At 42.5% G+C, this 20,702-nt stretch overlaps 1 protein-coding gene across 1 annotated transcript in view; it reads right to left on the minus strand.

Annotated features, from left to right (window-relative positions):
* Positions 1-19,369, minus strand: part of MYO1E (myosin IE) — a 212,651-nt gene extending 193,282 nt beyond the window's left edge. Inside the window, exon 1 of the mRNA XM_061157271.1 lies at positions 18,471-19,369. Coding sequence (XP_061013254.1) covers positions 18,471-18,473 — 3 coding nt within the window. The 5' untranslated portion in view covers positions 18,474-19,369. The remainder of the gene's footprint in view (positions 1-18,470) is intronic.
* Between the last annotated feature and the right edge of the window lie 1,333 nt (positions 19,370-20,702).

The following is a 20,702-nucleotide window of genomic DNA, read 5'->3' on the forward strand; positions in this document are numbered from 1 at the left end:
TTACCTTGCTTGGGTTGCAATGCTCCAATGCAGTGCTTTGCAATCACCTAGAAATCTTACTAAAACACAGATTCAGAATCAGTAGGTCTGGGGAGTGGGAGGACAGGGTGGGCTGAAGTTCTGCAGTTCTAACATCCCAAGTGATGCCCAGGCTGCCTTGATGTACTTGAATACGTGTCTAGGACAGACAGCTCCTCTCCAAAGCAGATCTTAGATTCAGATGACCCTGAATTTAAATCCCTCCTCTGATTGACTTTGAGTAGGTTACTTCACTCACATATTGTTTCCTCTTCTGTAAACCAAGAAAAATAATCTGTGTGTATATGTGTGCTCAGTTGTCTCTGACTCTTTTGCAACCCTGTGGACTACAGCCTGCCAGGCTCCTCTGGCCAAAGGATTTTCCAGGCAAGAATACTGGAGTGGGTTGCCATTTCCTTCTCCAGGGGATCTTCCCGACCGAGGGATCAAACCCTCATCTGTTGCACTCCCTGCATTGGCAAAAAGGATTCTTAACTGCAGCCACCTGGGAAGCCCAAGGAAAATAATACTTAACTCAAAAGAGGTACAAACACTGGATGATCCAGAGGGGCTCCACAATAACTGTTAATTTCAATAGCAGATTCCCTACTCTTCAATGGTGTAGATAACTGTTAAATTCACAGCCTACCTACCTGCCCCATCCCCCCAATGCTAAGGTCTCTAGAAGGAATTACTAAGAATGCAGAAGACAGAAAACCCTCAGAAACTAGAAAAGCCTTTGAAAAAAGTCTTTATCATCATGTAATCTTGCATAATCTTCATTCTGAACTGTGAAGTCAAGTCGGCCTTAGGAAGCATTACTACAAAGAAAGCTAATGGAGGTGATAGAATTGAAGCTGAGCTATTTCAAATTCTAAAAGATGATGCTGTGAAAGTGCTGCACTCAATATGCCAGCAAATTTGGAAAATTCAGCAGATGCCACAGGACTGGAAAAGGTAAATTTTCATTTCAATTCCAAAGAGAGGCAATGCCAAAGAATGCTCACATTACCATACAATTGCACTCATTTCACATGCCAGCAAGGTTATGCTCAAAATCCATCAAGCCAGGCTTTAGCACTACATGATCTGAGAATTTCCAGCTGTTCAAGCTGGATTTAGAAAAGGCAGAGGAACAAGAGATCAAATTGCCAACATCCGCTAGATCATCAAAACAGCAAGAGAGTTCCAGAAAAACATCTATTTCTGCTTTACTGACTACGCCAATGCATTTGACTGTGTGGATCACAACAAACTGGAAAATTCTTAATGAGATGGGAATACCAGACCACCTTACCTGTCTCCTGAGAAACCTGTATACAGGACAAGCAGCAACAGTTAGAACCAGACATGGAACAATGGACAGGTTCCAAATTGGGAAAGGAGTGCATCAAGGCTGTATATTGTTATCCTGCTTATTTAACTTCTATGCAGAGTACATCATGAGAAATCCCAGGCTGGATGAATCACAAGCTGGAATCAAGATTGCCAGGAGAAATATCAATGACCTCAGAAATGCAGATACCACCACTCTAAGGGCAGGAAGTAAAGAGCCTCTGAAAGGTGAAAGAGGAGAGTGAAGAAGTTGGATTAAAACTCAACATTCAAAAAACAAAAATCATGGCATCTGGTCCTATCACTTCATAGCAAATAGATGGGGGAAATGTAGAAACAGTGTCAGATTTCTTGGGCTCCAAAATCAATGTGGACAGTGACTGCAGCCATGATATTAAAAGATGCTTGCTCCTTGGAAAAATAGCTATGACAAACCTAGACAGTGTATTAAACAGTGGAGACATCAACTTTGCCAACAAAGGTTCGTACAGTCAAAGCTATAGTTTTTCCAGTAGCCATGTATGGATGTGAGAACTGGACCATAAAGAAGGCTGACTACCGAACAACTGAGGCTTTCGAACTGTGGTGCTGGAGAAGACTCCTGAGAGTCCCATTGGACAGCAAGGCGATCAAACCAGTCAATCCAAAAGGAAATCAACCCCGGTACTCATTGGAAAGATTAATGTTGAAGCTCCAATACTTTGGCCACCTGATGCAAAGAGCTGACTCGTTGGAAAAGACCCTGATGCTGGGAAAGAGTGACAGCAAGAGGAGAAGGGGGTGACAGAGGTTGAGATGGTTGGATGGCATCACTGACTCAATGGCCATGAGTCTGAGCAAGCTCAGAGATAGTTAAGGACAGAGAAGCCTGGTGTGCTGAAGATCATGGGGTCACAAAGAGCTGGACACGACTTAGAGACTGAACAGCAACAACAGTCCCGCATAACTACAAACGCATCCCAAATGGCATTATCCTTTATTTGTCCAAGTGATTTATAACATCAAGATCTACTACATGGTTTCCCAGCTCTGAAATTCCCAAACTTCAGTCTGCAGGGAAAGAAACCATTTCTTTTCTAAAGAGGCCAGTATACCTAGATTTAACCAACACCAGTGTATTTAAGCTTCTTCAACAATTAAATTTCCTTTTCCCAAAAGTCAGATTCCACCCTGCATTGACAATGACTCCTGAAATACATCATACAGCTGTGTGATAAACTTAGGAAAATGTATTTACTACATGAACCAGAACAGTTTTACACTTGGAATTCTTTGTCTCAGGTGAAGAGGCAAAGCTTCTCTACATTTCTACGTTTTGAAAAGCAAACCACAGCTCTATAAATGCTTGGTTTTGCCAGGATAAATATCAACATTCCCTGGCAAGTATTCATCTTTTAACCCCAAAAACCAAAGTAAGTGAGCCAAGTGAACATAATTACATAAATATCTGGCTCCAAAATAATCTATAGTTTGTTGTACATATATAGTGTATAATTTTTTTTTTTTAATTCTCTCCCTTTTTCTCACTTCCCCCACCCTATACCCAGAAAAACTCATATTTAGAGAAAGCCACAACTATCACTAAGGGTGACCAACCTTTCAAAAAAACTTTAAGAGCAAACATCTAGAGCCATTTAAACCCCAAGGAAATGCCAGGGCACTGGAAAGTTCTAACTTTCAATGCAAATGAAGGTACTGGAATTTGTAAGGAGCAAAATAAGCAAAACAATTAAGCTATTAGCATGTCTCCTAGGAGACAATCTGGCCTTAGGAGAAGAGCAAAGCCTGATCCCTCTTGGGCAAGATGAGTGGTTATAGTTTGACTATCGAAAATCAAAGGCATTAAATACTCCTCTTTCAACCAGGATAGACAAAAACTTTCTCAAGAAATTTTACATAGCTGAACAAGAAAATCCTTCTTACACTATGTTAATCTGGCAGTGATCCTTTATATCACCAAAACCTGCCTAACCACTCTCGTGCAACAATGAAGAAAAGCCCTAAACAGAGGTCACCAGTCACACCTGATGTTAAAAGTTTCCATCTGGAGATAGGAACTTTTCCTTAGAAAGGGGCCTGGTGAATTTTGTCCCCATTTCTGGCTGCAGAGTTGCACCAGCCCCTAAGGGGACGAGTTGGGACTAGCTGTGTGGTCTTAGGCAATCACCCAGCCTCTTCCGATGCCAGCTGAAGGAAGGCTGGAATAAAAGGAGTGAGGGTCAGGTGAAGACGCCCATCCACCTCCCACTCAGTCGCTGGTTTCTACAGAAAGCAAGCTCAACTTGTTAATATCCTGTTCTACTAAAAGAAAATACAAAAGGAAGCCCTACTGATTTTATTCGAGGGGGCTATTTTTATCTTGGAAACATTTCCAGTTTGCAATGAGTTAATCACCTACTTTAAATCACTCATCAATTCATTGGCACCTGCATCGTTACAACCATTCAACCCTCTGTACCATTTTGGCCTAGTGGGAAGTTTGGTTCTATGCAACAAAGTCTCTGATGCTACTACGTGCCAGATGTCAAGAGTGGTAGTGAAAACATAAAAAATAAGCGTGATGCAGTGGCCCCTCAGGGAGTTTACAGCCCAGCAAGACAGAACAATAAGTATATTTATTGAAATAATATCACTAAAAAATCTCCCATTGGTAGAAGGGCCCCAACTTATCTTGCCTGTCTCATTCATGGAGTTCCTGGTCTGCAAGCCACCCAAATCTCCTCACTCCAAGTGTTCTAACTGGTGATCACAATACATATGTTCCCAGACTCTGTAAGTTACCAGACTTCTCCCCTTCTCTCCTGCCTCATCTTGGAGGTCCCTTCTACACTCTGGAAGGCTTAGAATACCTCATCCATCCACCTGGAGCTGACTGAACATGGAAAACTTATACTCCACAAAGCTCAAAAGGTGCCTATCTGTCCATTTTGTTGGTTGATGAGTTCCAGTACAAAGATTTCATGAGGACAGTCTGAATTTACAGTCTGAATTTGGAGGCCCCATGAATTTCAAATATCCTCATTCAGAACATCCTCCAAAACCACCTGCAATTTAAAAAAAAAAAAAAGCCTATTGTCTGCTTCAAAATCCCATTTCAACTTCTTCAATTCCTTCTCCCATCTACTATCTCTGCCTGTTTCTCAAACATCTACACTTAGGAAGATCACTGGTAACCTATCCAATAGATGTAGCTTTCTGGGAGAACTATTTTCACAGACTCTGAAAGAGCTGCAGGAGGAAGGCTGTCTGCCCTGGTTTCAACATTATAGCTGGTTGGCAAGTGAAGAAAGCCATGATGATGGGCAGAATGACTCCCCAGCTTTTGGTGAATGAGTGGCTCTCCTTTCAGGTGCCGTTTGAAGCATCTCTCTGCTTCTTCCCCTTTCTGTCCTCACTATTCCATCTTCCAAAGGACATGCTGAATGAAGTGAGGAGTGACACATCAGACAACTTCAGCATTCACACTAAAATCAAAGCTCCAGTGACATTTGAATGGCACGGCTCTTTCATGGATCCCTTCCTCCCCTGTTTCATTCCATTAGCTGAATGCCTAAGAGCTGCAGTTCACTGGCGTGCATTTTAAGAGTGCTTCACTGTGTTGGCAGTTCTGCACTCTACTTTTGTCCCTCAAGACAAAAGCATAGGGAGCAGTTTGAACAAATGTATAACTCACAGCAGAAGGAAATGCAAGCATTTCTCCTCCAATACTACATTTAAAAATAGTACTATATACACCAAGTATGTGTGCGTGTGTGCTTTAGTCGTTCAGTCGTGTCCGATTCTTGCAACCCCATAGACTGTAGCCCACCAGGCTCCTCTGTCCATGGGATTCTCCAGGCAAGAAGAATACTGGAGTGCGTTGCCATTCCTTCTCCAGGGGATCTTCCCAACCCAGGAATCAAACCTGGGTCTCCTGCATTGCAGGCAGATTATTTACTGACTGAGTTACAAGGGAAGCACTGAGTATCCCAAGTCCCAAAATGGAGGTGGAACACTAAGATGAAGAAGAAACAACTCTACCTGAAAAGTGGCTGATCAGAAGGGAAGATTAAATGTCCATAAACAGTCAGGAGATCTTTGCAGATCAACACTTCTGGGGTTTTGAAGATATCTTCCAACTAGGAGACTCAAGAAGGTGGAAGTGGGGCTGACTTCCAAGGAGATTTAAACCATTGGGGAAGGAACTGATGGCTGCCACACATTAGCCAGAGAAAGGTGAGATTATCCAAGTCTGCAAGGGGCACAGCAAGTAGAAGAATTTGGCCAGGAGACCTCAGTGAGAGACAAGGCAAATAGGGCAGGTGAAAGCCACATCGCACAGGTGGAATGCATAGGACTCGGCAGGGGGTAGAATTTTGCAATTCATTACATCTTAGCCTATATAAAACACACCTTTGCCAACGGTCATAAATAGAACTACTGCAGAAACTAAAGAAGACTCATATTCATAGCCCCAAGAGGACAGTGCCTGATTGTCTCCGTAGAGCAGATGATGCTCATTTCCCACTGGCTGCTGAGTGCTAAACCCTCTTTCTCCTTCGAGGAGGAGCAAGAGGGTTCCAAGATGGGAGGAGAGTGCTCCCCTTCTTTTGGCAGCCTCAATAACGTGTGCTCGTTTATATAGTTTTCACTTGCTTACATTTTCTGCTCTTTGCAACCCTCCTCCTCTCAGGATGCAAGATAGATGGAGAATGTGGTTAGGGCTTGGGGGCAGGGAAGAGAAAGCTAGAAGGAAGAGGCTACCACAATTCCAATTTTTTTCTTACACCCCAAGTGCTAGTCCTACAAAACAGAAGCAGAACACAGAACTCTGCTCCAGAGTCAAGTTATTAGAGTCCAGCAATTTCTTCTTATGTGTCCTCAGTTAGTTAATATTAATTTTATAATAATAATGAATCCTCATCAGGGAAACAATAAGCATTTGAGTGTTTACATAAATGTCAAACCATTATGCCCTTGATTTATATTTGAGGTCTGTACTGGACATATTTCTCTTCGTGATCACAAGAGAATATAAAAATCTAATGAAAGACTAATGCTGCAACCATTTTTATGCTTTACAACCATTCTGAAAAATCAAATTAGTTGCCAACAAATAATACCGACCATTGTTTCATGGTAACTTATGTTGGTTTAATCTCAGTAAATTAGGAAAGTATCTCTAGGAATCTTACAAAGTTATTTTAACTCAGTACTTTCAACTTTCCTTCTCTCTAAAGCATTATTACATTAGCTTTTCAAACATTTCCAGTAAAAGCAGGTTTAGGAGCAAGATCCTAGACAAGAGACTTGTACTCTAAGGCCACCTCTTCTTTTAACTTGCCAGGTGAACTTGGTCAGGCTACTTAAATTCCCGGACCTTAGAAAGTCATTTGGGTGGGCCATGGACCACTTTAGGGACTTAAGAATTCTTCTTCCCAGGAAAAGAAATGTACACATGGATATAGACACAAACTTCAGTATACAATTTCCTAGACTCCCTCCTCCCTTCTCCTTCAACTCCTTCTGGGACAACTCTCATCTTGATATTCTAAGTTTAAAGGTATCTAATTATTGAAAGAAACAATTATTATTTGCATAGCCAGCACCATGACACAGGTACATATCAGAAGAAATGAAGTGACAAATAAGCATGAATTGACCCTGCAAATCCTATCTAAATTTAGGTAGTGCCTGAGTAGAGCTAGGATTGTAGAGTGGGGGGCCACCCCTGCCCTGCACACCAAAACTATGAATGCTGAGATATCAGCGCAAGATATTCTTGTGGACACAATGAGGCCACCCAGCGACTGGAGATGTCTACATTATTCTGTAAAAGAAAGCCACCCCCCCACACACACAAAAAAAAGAAAGCCCAAAAGAGTCAAAAGAAAGCTACTTACTTTGGTTACGAAATACACCCCTTCTTCCAACCTGAAGAGAAGATAGTACCAAGAGCTGAGAGCTGAGTTTTCCTTTATTTAAATGCCAGTGTGATAGAGATAGTTAAGAAGATTGGAATAATTATGTCAAAAAATGAGGACACCTAGAAGAAACCTATAAACATACAACCTACCAAGACTGGATCATGAAGAAACAAAAAATCTGAACAGATCAATTACTAATAAGGAGATTAAATCAGTAATCTCAAACCTAACAAAAGAATTTCCAAAACCAGATGACTTTACTGGTGAATTTTACCAAATATTTAAGGAAGAATGAATACCAATCCTTCTCAGATTCTTCTCAAAAACAGAAGAGGAAGGAACACTTCCAAACTCATTTGATAAGGCCAGCATTATGCTAATAAATCCTCAACAAAATGCTAACAAACTGAATTCAGTAATATAGGAAAAGAGAATTTCCCTGGCAGTCCAGTGGTTAGGACTTGGTGCTTTCACTGTCAGGACCTGGGTTCAATCCCTGGGAAACTAAAATCTTGCAAGCTGTGAGAAAAAAAAAAAATGATGAAGAATAAAAAAAAGAAAGAATAATAATACATGAAAAGTTCATACACCGTGATCAAGTGGGATTTATTCTAGGGATGCAAGGATGGTTCAACATCTGCAAAGCAATGTGATACATCACATTAACAAAGTAGAGAAAATAAGTTAGGCAGTTAATTTTCTCCCCATTAGTGTAGTTAAAATTTTTCCATTTAAAAAGAGAAGAGAAAAATCAAAGTGAAAGTGTCACAGGTTAATGGATTTTTTTGTCGTTGAAATCTGTGCACAAAGTTAAGTTAATCCTACTCGATTCACAGCTTGTTGAGGCACCCATATAGCACAGTCTGTGGCACATAGAATAAGGAGGTGACACCAATATGGGTTATTCTGGGAACCATCATATAATCCAGAAGACACGACTTTCATCCAAGACAAAAAAAGTATTTTTATGTGTGAAGAATGTCTTTCACCACATGGACAACGAAGGGCTGGCCAAAAAGGCAGAATTAGGCAGTGAACAGCATTGTCCCCACCTGTTCCAAACAGTATCGTCCACTGTTATTTCCAACAGGCCATCCAATCCAGTCTGGTTTGGCATGATTCACTGCTCTCCAAGTTTGGCCTTAATTGTGAAATGTTTATTTTTCACAAAGCTCCCTTTAACAGAAAAAAAAAAAAATTTTTTTTTTAAATTTTTATTCTTGCTGTTAGTTTCTGCTTTTGCTTTTTTTCGAAAAAGAAATACCAATTAAAAAATCATATTGAGGGACTTCCCCAGTGGTACAGTGGCTAAGAATCCACCTGCCAAGGCAGGGGACACAGGTTCTACTCCTGGTCTGGGAAGATCTCACATGCCTCGTGGGCAACTAAAGCCTATAAGACACAACTACTGAGCTCACACTCTAGAGCTTGGGAGCTGCAACTACCGAGCCCATGTGCCTAGTAGAGCCTGTGCTCCACAATAAGAGAAGCCACTGCAATGAGAAACCCATGCACTGAAACTAGAGTGGCCCCTGCTTGCCACAACTAGAGAAAGCCCACGCAGCAGCGAAGACTCAGCACTGCCAAAAGTAAACTTTAAAAGAATCATACTGAGACTCCATAATACAAGCTTGAATTCCTTGTACTTTGGGAGAACAGGGTTTCCCTGGTGGCTCAGCAGTAAAGACTCTGTCTGCCAATGCAGGAGATGAGGGTTTGATCCCTGGGTCAGGAAGATCCCCTGGAGAAGGAAATGGCAACCCACTCCAGTATTCCTGCCTAGGAAACCTCATGGCCAGAGGAGCCTGGTGGGCTACAGCCCACAGGGTTGCAAAGAGTCAGACACAACTTAATGACTAAACAACAACCACAACTCTGGGAAAATAGCAGTGGATGTTATCAGGAGCAATGGGGGCTTCCGTCATACACAAGAGTTCAGCAGATCAGCAGGGAAAGCTGGATTTGCACTGAATCTATTCCTGCCTCAATGTATTCACCTAACTGAGACAAGATAAAAGAAAAAGTGGAGGGTAGGAACAGTGTCTGAGCCCCGGGGCAGTCCTCAGCCACACTAACCCTGAGGGTAACCGTGTGACTTGCTTTGGCCAATGAGACAGTATCAACCATGACGCAGGCAGAGGTTAAAAAATGCTGGTGCACTGTGACTCACTTTCTCTCTGGCTGTTCTTGGAAACCTTGTGACCACTGCTTTGTCAACAAGCCAGGACTAGCCCATTGTGAAAGAGACAGGTGGCCAAGACATCTCCACTGCCCCAGCTGAACCCGGGCCAAGTACCTGACATGTGAGTGAGGCCATCCCAGCTACTCCATCCCCAGTCAAGCCACCAGCTGACCGCAGGGAGCTGATGAGCCAATCTAGCCCAGAACTCCCCAGTCGATGCACAGAATCATGAAAAATAATAAACTTTTACTACTTCAACCACCAAGTTCAGGGTGGCTAATTATATTAAAACTTAGCAGACACACTAAGTTGAAGAGGTGAAAAAGAGATGCTTAAGAAAAGCTGAACATCCTGGGATAAAATTCCTAACGAACTTTACATAACTCAGTGGGACTTAACTATTGATTTGACTGTATGTCAGCTGTCATTAAAACAACCTGACGTAGACTCCAAAATGCCTCTTCCCAAATACTCACCTCAAGACAAAGTTTGCTAAGACTCTGGGAATGATACTGTATGGACTTTGGAGGTGTATGAACTTCCTAAAATTAAATGAAGAATTCTGTTTTATGTAGGTTTTCTTCTTCTTAACTGTAAAAAGATGTTGACACTCTGAGGAATTAAAGTATTTATGCACATACAGTCCAGAATTAATACTATTTTCTACATTTGCTTTATATTTTAATAAAGCAAATAAAACATTTCTAATGTTAGTCTACTCATCTCAGTTCTCTTCTTTCCTCCTTCCCCACTTCAGCAGCTTGAATTTGATATCTCTCTAGTCCAATTTACATTTTTAAAAGAACATACACATAAGTATATACATATGTGAATATATATCCTCAAACAATATAGGTAGCCTTGTTTTGTGTTCTGAAATTTTTCTTAAATGACTTTACATGTATCTTTCTACAATTTGCTTCTTCGCTACATACTACCTTTGTGATATCTATCCATATTGACTCCCTGTTATCAATAAGTCGCAGCATGTGTGCATTTCTCTACTAATGGACATTTAGATTGCTCCTGTCTTTTTGTTTGGTTGGGTTTTGTTGTTGTTGCTCTTGTTACTACAAACACTGTCAGGAAACACATCAATAGTTTCCAACATAGTTTCAGAGGGCCTCAGAACACCCCCAAATGTTAAGAATCTCTGACAATCTGATGGGAGAAAGGAGAACTGCCATAATTTGGCAGACATATTTCTGCATCAGAGCACTCCCAAGTCTTGGAGGTGCTATCTTTATCATACTCAAAGTAGCTTAATAGAGGCTTCTTCATTCAAATCCAAAATTTTGTGTAGCAAAGGTCCATATCTAATTGAGACACTAAAAACAACCCTAATTTTTTTGTTGTTGAAAAATTTAGATTTAGACAATACTGTCCAAATCATTCTATTACCAAGTAACATTGTGCTAAATCACTGTCAACATCGAATATTGGTCACACCAATTAAATTACTAAAACTAATAATATGCTATCCTATTTTTTTGTTTGTCATGTACGTAAGGATTCCAGGGCTAAATTTCTTGCGGTTATCTTGTTTCCATTATTTTCTTAAAAAAAAAATTTTTTTTTCTTTCAGTTAGGAATATAGTTGCTTATTTCCCTTATTTTCTACTTTTTAACTGAGATCAGACAACTTTCCAGTATGACTTTCTTTTACTTTTATGCTTGATCCCAGTGTGGTATCATCTAGTCCTCAAACATGGTGACATGCAAACATCCACAAACAAGGACATTAAGCAGCTCAGACATTTAAAACGGATTTTAAATCAACCTTGTTTTTCCTCAGGAGTATGTAAAATAATGAAGTGTTATACAGATATCTGGACCCAGAAATTTCAAATTCAGAGACAATATATTCAGTTGCTTTTGAAAGAGCATAAAGTTAGCAGACCCGGCTCATTACATGTAAGTGGAATGGTCCTAAACAATTCCCTTTCCCTCACCACAGTTTGGTTTTCTTACTGTCAAATGGCAACAAAAACCATCATTGGTGTAAGAATGAGATGAAATCACCTATAGGAAAGTCTTTTGTGTGATTTCTCTGGTGGTCCAGTGGCTAAGACCCTGAGATCCCAGTGCAGCGGGCCAGGGTTCAATCCTTGGTCAGGAAACTAGATCCCACATGCCCCAAATAAGACCCAGCACAGGAAACAAATAATATTTTTAAAAAAAGAAAATAAAAAGAGCACACTTTGTTATCCACTGGTCTATGAGTATCTCAGAAGCAGAGGCAGAGCTTAACTCATCTTTGATTTCCAAGGGTTACCAATGTATTTGATAAGGATTCCTACCTATCAAGCATGTATGCTAACCTCCTATGCAAATACTGGTCTTCTCTACTTTGGGTTTCAAAGCTCCTTGTCTTCAACCACTTGGGTCCTCTGACAGAGGAACTCATAGCTGCCAAGCAGGAGTCAGAGGCCTGAGCACCCACTGCTGTGGCACATTTAAGTGCCAGCATCACAATCTCAGGGGAACACAAATGGTACCCACCTCGGGTCAAGAGCACCAAGTATGGAGTATACACCAAGCCAGCCCATCCTGGCTTCAGACTTTAAAACCAAAGAGAACTATACAGCAGGTTAGGTTTACAGCAGGTTAGGTTTAAAGCAGGTCAGGAGGCTGAGCCGCCCAGTGTTGACCAGGGCAGTTCTAATGAGGGCAGGGAGGAACAGTCAGCAGTGCATCTGGAAGACAGATCTCTGGAGTCAGGACTCAAGTTGGATAATCAGGCTACGTGGGATTCTCAAGCCACCACCAAAATACCACCAATATGCTTACCAAGGAAAAGAATTTATAGTATATAATAAATGGGGAAATACAGAACACAAGTTGTGTATTTGCCCCACAATTACAACTACATAAAAATGATGTGCCTTTGGATAGTTTGGAAAGAAACCCAAAGACATGAAAATCATTACCTTTAGGGTACTGGTATTATGGAGAATTCCTCTAAATTAATTTTTTTATAATCTCTTAAAGTTGATACAGTAATGAATCAAAAATAAAGAGCAATCTTCCATCTCCAAGCAGGCTTTTTTGAAGAGTCCCAGGAAGAAAATTACCTAGTCATGCCTAGACTCTAATCCACCACAGTGGTTTGGTGGAGAAAGTCTTATTAGGCTGGGATCTGAAAACCTGGATTCTGGCACCAGATCAGCCAAAACCTACCTCTGAGATTTTTGAAGCTGTCTAACCCCTCTAGATCTTTCTGTGAAGCCAAGCAAAAGGGTTTAGGATAGACTCTTCCAACTCTCTCCTGGGCTTTCTACAATGTAAAATGTGTTTCACTTTCTACAATGCAGAGTATGATTATAAAGTCACATGGATGAATTTTTAACAAACACATCAGAACTCAAAACACCCAAGACAGTGTGGCCTCCTTTGGAGCAGTTCTTAACAGCACTGAGGAGGAGGAACCACCTCCTTTCAGGGCCCCAGAGCCTATGTTACATGATACCACACATCTCCAGGATCAGTTTATTCACCCTTTGAGGTAGAATGTAATTTCTGGCAACAGCTAAGAGGGACCAAGATGGGTGATCAGGCTGGATACTAATATTTTAGGTCTTAAAGAAAGTAAAAAATTTTTCTTAAATGACCATTTGGAAATGCCTTAAACAATGTTCCCACGGTGGCAACTCAGAAAGGAAGGCTGACTTTACCCAGATGCATAGTGTCTAAGTCCATGTCCCTATTTTTAGGGACAATCTGTCTAAGTAGAACCCGCTCATAGTTCTACTTCTCTGAAGTAAGGTTGTCATAAAGATATGTACAAAAATACTTCACTAAGATGCCCCCAAACCTTTCATCTCTGCCAAAACAAATTCTGTAAGTTGAAATTCAAAACACAAAATTTGCTTACCATTATTACAGAATGTGCTTACAAGGCCAAGCTGTTTATTTTTAATACCTTTGGCATTTAACCTTTAACCCTCTATTTGTTCTGTAAATATTAAGTCCCAGCATGTTTTAAAAAAGTAAAATATTAAAACCTGACCATGGAGAAACTCATTTTAATCACATACTGATTAAGACACAAGTTGCTGTATCCTTGTTAAAAAAAAATAGTAGATGAGTCAAATTGGAAAATTACAACTGTACATAATTTCTTTATGATCCCTAATGAAGTTCACAATGAAGCTCTGCATTTGTATAGAGGTTTCAAAATATTTCTGCTTTTTGAAGCTGATGAAAAGACCTTTCTCAGGTTCTTACCAAGTAATGAGACTCAGTCCTCTCCTCATCAGGAAATTCGAGGTACTCTTTAATTTCATCTCACATGAGCTTGTGAAATTAAGTCAAGGGCAAAAGGTTGTATTTCAAGTTATATTTACGAAAATGTTCATTATCTAGCCTCAAAGAGAAACCTGGGCTTCCCATGTGGTTCAGTGGTAAACAGTCCACATGCTAAAGCAGGAGATGCAGGTTCCATTCCTGGGTCAAGACGATCCCCTGGAGGAGGAAGTGGCAAACCATTCCAGTATTCTCACCTGGAGAATCCCATAGACAGAGGAGCCTGGCAGGCTACAGTACGTAAGGTCGCAGAGTCAAATAGGACTGAGCATGCACACACACTCAAGAATCCCTCAAACAGACCTTGAATTCATGAGATGCAACAAGGAAAGAAGTGATAAAAGAGGTCCATCACATAGTATGGAGATAGTAGTGCCTTTCCATTGGAGAGGGGATTTGAAGTGTTAAGACAACTTATAGCCTCACCACTCATAGCTCTACACAGGTGTTTTTAGCTAGCTCCAAATGGTTGCAGCTGAATGCAGATTGCCCTTGCCTGATAGCTTAGAGAGTCCACGGGCTGAAAATACCAGGAAACTCCCTCTCTTAAGGGAAATGGAGTGGGAAGTTGCGGATGTGTCAGTAAAAATCTAATGCCTTTATTGGGAATGTGGCTAAAGTTTAGACATTCCCACTGGTAAGTGAATGAAAGGAAGCATGGTGGTTTGTAAGAACACTGCTTTGAGATTTACAACAGAGTGGCTGCAAACAGCTGACCTGTTTGGCCTCTCAGCGACCATCAGCACACTTTTAAAAACTGGCAGGTTTGGCATAAAAATCTGGATTTTCAGCTTATCTTGAAAAAGCAGACAATTTGGTGATGTGGTCAATGTAACCACAGCCTAGGATCAAGTAATGATGCCTCTTCCAATGGGCATACGTTCCATATTTACTCTCCAGAGGCCAGTTTCACCCCATCAAAAACCATATCCTGGCCTCTGCAGACATTTGAGTTTGCATCCACTGACAAAGCTGAAATCTCCAGCAAAACCAAGGAGGAAGTGGCTTTCAGCTTCTGCAACAGCCTGCTTCCTCCACTTCTCCATCCCCTCCATCCATAGCCCCACTGGGCAGCCAAACATTTCCTACTAGGCAGGCCCATCCACAGAAGCCTGTAGACAATCTCTGCATCCACTCTTGCCCTAACCTTCTACCTCCATCAAAACTTTTCTGGGGACTTTCCTGGTGATCCAGTGGTTAAGACTCCACACTTCCACTGCATGGGATGCTGGTTCAATCCCTGGTCAGGGAACTAAGATCCTACATGATGCATGGTGCAGCCAAAAAAAAAAAAAAAAAAACAACTTTTCTGGGCTTCATTCCATTCCTTTCTATTTTTGTTTTTTGTGTGTTGTATTGCTTTGGCTGGGAGGCTACAAGAAATCTGATAAACTAATCAGTGGGAATGGACTAGGTTACCTTCCCAGAAAACATGTTTGGATTGGATTCCAGACTTTTTAAATGTCAAACATGCCATGCCTGCACTCAAAGGAACTTACCTAACTTGTAGTCAGCTTCATCAGATTTCAAGGTTCATAAGTCTATTCCTATGTATTTTTATGTATAATGCCTGCAATTTATTCACAAGTAATATGCAAGCAAAGAGAAGGGAATGTATCCTGAACATATTCAGAGGTGATGGCCAATTCAGATGTACTTAAATATGTCAGTATATCTAAGTCACAAAAGCCTTATGAATTATAGCTTCTAGCTCTGAAGTACACAGCAGAGGCACACACATGGGTCTAGTTCATTAGACAGTCCAAAAGCAGAACTTCCTTTGTGGCTGATGATAAAGCCAGATTCTACAAAGGAAATCTTAGATGGGTATTTTGATTAAAGTCAAAGGAGACTGTTGTGCCCTCTTAACCAATGTGTACAAAATAAATAGAGAGACATGCCGAGATTTTTTGGTGTTTTTCTTCTTTTTCCCCATTCAAATCACCTAAGAAAAAAAGAAACAAATTTGCTATTGCCTGGTACTGTTCTTGGTTCTCCAAAGATGGAGAAAAGTGTCCCAAAGTGAGGTTTCAGGAGGAAGATACGAGATAAACTGTAAGCTGTACACCTTGTTCATGAGTCAGAAAATGGCACTTTCCCTGAGTCACAACTGAGTGAGCCTTGGGAGGGTCTCGGGTACAGGTGGAAAGCCTTCCTAAAGTGCTACCAGATTTCCTAAGATATCTCAGAGAGAGGGAGAGAGGGAGAAAATCCACAGTACAGGTGCCAAGCTCCTGGTCAATTATATTCTCCCTAATACTGAGCCACACCCACTGGAGGCAATGTCCCTTCTCTTCCTGTTCTAAGCAGCTGAGGGATGCAGCTGGGCAGACAGATGTGAAACACAAATCAATGCCTCATTTAGCTGGAAGGGGGTCTTACATAAATCGTAAACATAATAACTAAAGTTTCTATCGAAGCTGCCTATGCTCTGTTCTAAGGCAACTTCACAAATCTAGCACACAGACTTAATTTTGCAAGCCAGTGAAGAAATGATTCATTTCATTTTTGCCAAGTTATTCTAGATCCAGTAGATGGAGTGACTGATGGCACAGCTCCTATTTTCAGGACAGCCAGCTGTTTCAACTTTTCCGTCAGGGCATCGTGGCCTCAGCAACCGTATCTGATGCACTGATAGTCTCCTGGCGGCCTAGAGTACTGCCATCTGTGCTGTTGGCACGGAACCCATCAACAGGTAAGTCACACCCCATCCTTCGACCGACACCCTACACACTCTGGAAACATCTCTTCCTTAGAACATGTTTCTTCTGCATCCACTTCACCATCCACCTACTGCAACAGCAATGGACTGAATTGAGTGACCAGTTTCCAAGGTCCCTAGAAAAGGCATCCTACACTAGGTGACTTGGACAGTAAAGAATCCACCTGCAATGCAGAAGACCTGGGTTCAATCCCTGGGTCCGGAAGATCCCCTCAAGAAGGGAATGGTTGGCTGCCCACTCCAGTATCCCTGCCTGGAGAATTCCACGGACATAGGAGCCTGGCGTGTGAGCTACGGTCCATGGGGTCACAAAGAGTGGGACTTGGTTGAGTGACTAAGCACACACACGCAGTACTTTTTAGCTTCTACAGCAGAAAAATGAGTCAACTAAGGTAAAGTTAATTTTCTCAAGGTACCACTCAACTCTTTAAATTCAGTAAGATTCTTTAAGCTCTCGACATAAAATACATTGATTTCTTGCTCGCTCTCTCTTTTTTTTTTTGGAAATATTTAACCATGGAAAATAATTATAGCAATTCTGAAGTACTAAGACTCATACTCCTTAAATTTAAGTAGCCAATTAGGCTGTGGCCCAATTTAGGTATCTCCACCCTAACACACAGTTTAAGTAAATGGTTCTCTATAAAGGTTCCAAAAATAATGTGGGGTGGGCTGACTTCTTAAACCCTAAAACTGAAAGGGAACTTTTATTTACAGATAAAGTATCCTCTTAGGTAGAAACAAGGGTGACATAACTTTGGACTAAGTGGGGAAAAAAAAAAAGCTTTGGTCAAGGGTGCCCCTTTAAAGATTTTTGTGAGTTTGTTTTCAATCATTCTTTTGAATAAACACAGCGCTGGATCAAGCGCTCCTTTTACTTGTGTGTAAGTTTCTATGTGCCTTCGCTAATTTCCCCCAGCTCCTGCGGGATAGAGATTTTTAAATTAGTCCTGCACGGGTTATCATTTTTACTTAGCGCCACTTTCACAGTCACTTAGGGGGAAAAAAAAAAAAAAACAACCAGAAGAGGACCAGCTAAGTCCTAAGTCGGATTAGTTGAAAAGAAGCAAGTGTGGAAACTATGAAGCCTTGGGGTAGAACTTCCCCCCTCCCCTCCGCTGATGGACTGCCAATCTCTTCAAAATAGAGCCCTTGCTTTTGTGCTCTGGAAAGAAAGTACACACCACGGCAAAGCCCAAGGGATGTGGCTAAGGTTATGGGGGGCGGGGTAGTCGAGGCGGGAGGTTGGGGGGTAGAGGAAAAGTCAGAAACGCCAGCCACTTCCATCAATTTCCCAAGTACCGAAGGAAAAAGAACAAAAAACTCGACTTCCTCCCCTGCGAAACCGTCTGCTGTACACCCGAAAAGTGCCAGCCACCTCGCACTTGGAGAAAGGGGAGGGTGGTGTTTACTCGGCCTTTTTGATGCAAAGACCCTCCGGGCCGGCGCGCAGGAGAGCTCAGGCCGGCGCGGCTCTCGCTGCCCCAAGGCACCCTCGCCCGCCGCCGCCTGCCCACCGCCAGGTGCTCGCCCTACCTGGCGCCCCGCTGCCTTTGTGCGGCCGCGTCGCCCCCGCCAGCGGGACAACTGCGGCGCTGCCCGGCGGCCGGGCAGGAGCGGGGTCCGTGGCGCCGGTGCCGCGGGCGGCCGCTCCTACCTTCCCAGCCTGGAGAAAGCGATGCCCACCCCCTCCCGGGGGGCCGTGCCCCTGAACGCGGATCTCCCCGGCTTCCGACAGCTGGCAGCCATAGCCAACCGACCTCGAAAAGTTTGGCGACGCCGAAAGCGACTTGAAAGAAAGTTTTCCTTGGCCCCCCACTCCCTCTCCCCCAGCCCGGGTGGAGGAAAAGCGGCAGGAAATCGGGACTCGCGACGTGCCGACTCCAGCGTCCACCTTCTCCACTCCCGGCCTCGGCAGCGCGCCCAAGGTGGGTGCCCCGCGCCCGGGCTTCCCGCCCCATCCCCGGGTCCGGCGTCCCGGGACGCCGCGCGGCCAACTCACCATGGTGACTCGCGCCGCGATCGCGCCTCTGCCGGGTCCGGCTGCCGGGGAGCTGGGGCTGGAACGCAGTCTCCTGGGCGAACTTCAAAAGTTGGTTCCCTTCGCCAAAAAACAGGCTCTCGACAACCCAAGCACTCACAGGAACCAATGGGAACCCTGGGGGCACTCCATCCAGGGGGGATCGGCGGCGGTAGGTGAAGGCGAGCAGGAGGCTGCTTAGCAGGCGGGGCGCATCCTGTGGAGGACCAGGGTCCACCCAGACCCGGCGCTCGCCGCCCCGCCTAGGTGAGTGCAATGCTCTCCGCGCGTCCCACGAGCTGCCCTGCCTTGCTCCTCTTTCTTCGGCCACTTACTCCGTACTCCTCTGGCTGAGCCTCGGCTCGGGCAGGGCAATCTGTCCATAAATGGAGAATTCAGCCCTGGCCTGACCAATCAGGGTTTGTTTTCACAGCGTCACTCCTCAGGGAAACCGTAGTAGCCAACAAGCTTGGAGCTGTTGGAGTTTCCAAAGCCCTCTGGATCCTGTAGTCCTCCTCCACGCCAGCCTCCAAAAAGCGCTGCTGACTTGGCTCGCTCGCTCTTGCAATCCCTGAACTGGTAAAGAAGAAAACCGCTCTGTGAAAGAAGAGTAAACTGGAAAACTTTTTTCTTTTTTTTAACGCTAAAGTTAGAGTAAGTATAGTTGAAGTGTATTTTTTCCCATAGCTTTTTTTTTTTTAGAAGAAGAAGGAAATATTTTATCAGCATAAAAGATCAGAGTCATGGCAGCAGCCCAAAGGAAATCCTTTTTCTTTCCAACGTCTGGATTGTGAGGAAAGTCAAAAATATCGTTTCCCCCACCCTTTCTTTCACCTGAATTTCCTTGGAAAACAAAGGAAGGCTTTTTAAGGGGGAGGAGAGGAGGGGGCGTTTTTGATGGCGAAGAAACTGCACATGCTCTAAGCCCAAGGACAGGGGATAGAGGCGTGGGAAGAACGCCCACCCAGTCTCAGTCAGCACAGATCTGCTGATGATAATTTGCATTACAATCAGGAAATCAGGTGGGCAGTGAGGAGACGGTTGGGGTGGGGGTGGGAAGCAGAATCCTGAAATAAATTATAGAACCTGATGTTGTTTTCTGGGTTCAGGAAGTAAACATGCTGGGTCATAACAAGACAGTCCTTTCTGGATCTGTGTTAGGTACGATTTGAAAACTTCAGGGCACAGAAAAACTAACAAGCATAATGATTCACTGTGATTTGCTTCATGAACTTTGGTGGTAACCCTTCACTTGAATAAAGGATCCTCCAGTTGGAAATGGATGTTAAAAATCCTCTTGTCTGGAATGGGTAAACGAAATGTAGTATATCCACAGAATAGAATATTATTCAGCTATTAAAAAGGAAGTACTAACACGTGCTACAACATGAACCTTGAAAATATTAAGTGAAAGAATCCAGGAAAAAAGACGCCATATTATATGATTCCATTTATATGAAATTAGAAAATCCATAGAGGCAGAAATTGATAACATTGATTTCCAGGGACTGGGGAGAGAGGTGAAGTGAAGTGAAAGTCACTCAGTCGTGTGTGGGAATAATTGCTAATAGTTGTGTGTTTCCTTATTGGTGAAAATATTCTGGAGATGGTAGTGATGGTTGCACAACTTTGTGAATATACTACAATACAAACCACTGTATTGTGCATTTTAAAAGGGTGAACCTTATAGTATGTGAATTATATCTCTGTCTTAAAAATTGAAAGATCATGTTGACCAAATTCTTGTCCTCATCTACACAGGAAGGCAAATAGATGTAATTGAATGACCTAATCATGGCTACTATGAATATAGTGGTCTCTGACTTCATCAAGCTTACAATTTTGGAAGGAGGGAGACAAAAGATAAATTTTAAAACAATAAATAATTACAGGAAAGATACAAATATAATAAGAAGTAAAAGTAGTTTTCTACAAGGAACTACCATATTTGAAGCTATAGGTTAGATAATTGATCTGGAAGCATTCTGTAGCACAAACTGGACAGGAAACCCATGAGGCATCTGTTGAGCACTCATTATGTACTAGGTCTGTACAGGTGTCATCATTGGCTAAGTATATTCAGATATGATTCATTATTCTCAGGTAAATCCATGTCTCAGGGGCATGTCAGCTTCAAAATATGAGCAATTATCTTAAAAACTAATGAACAGGGTATAATAATTCAAAGAGAAAAAGAACACTAAAGCTTTTATT

The sequence above is a fragment of the Dama dama genome, chromosome 12 (genome assembly GCF_033118175.1).
Source record: "Dama dama isolate Ldn47 chromosome 12, ASM3311817v1, whole genome shotgun sequence".
Lineage (NCBI taxonomy): Eukaryota > Metazoa > Chordata > Mammalia > Artiodactyla > Cervidae > Dama > Dama dama.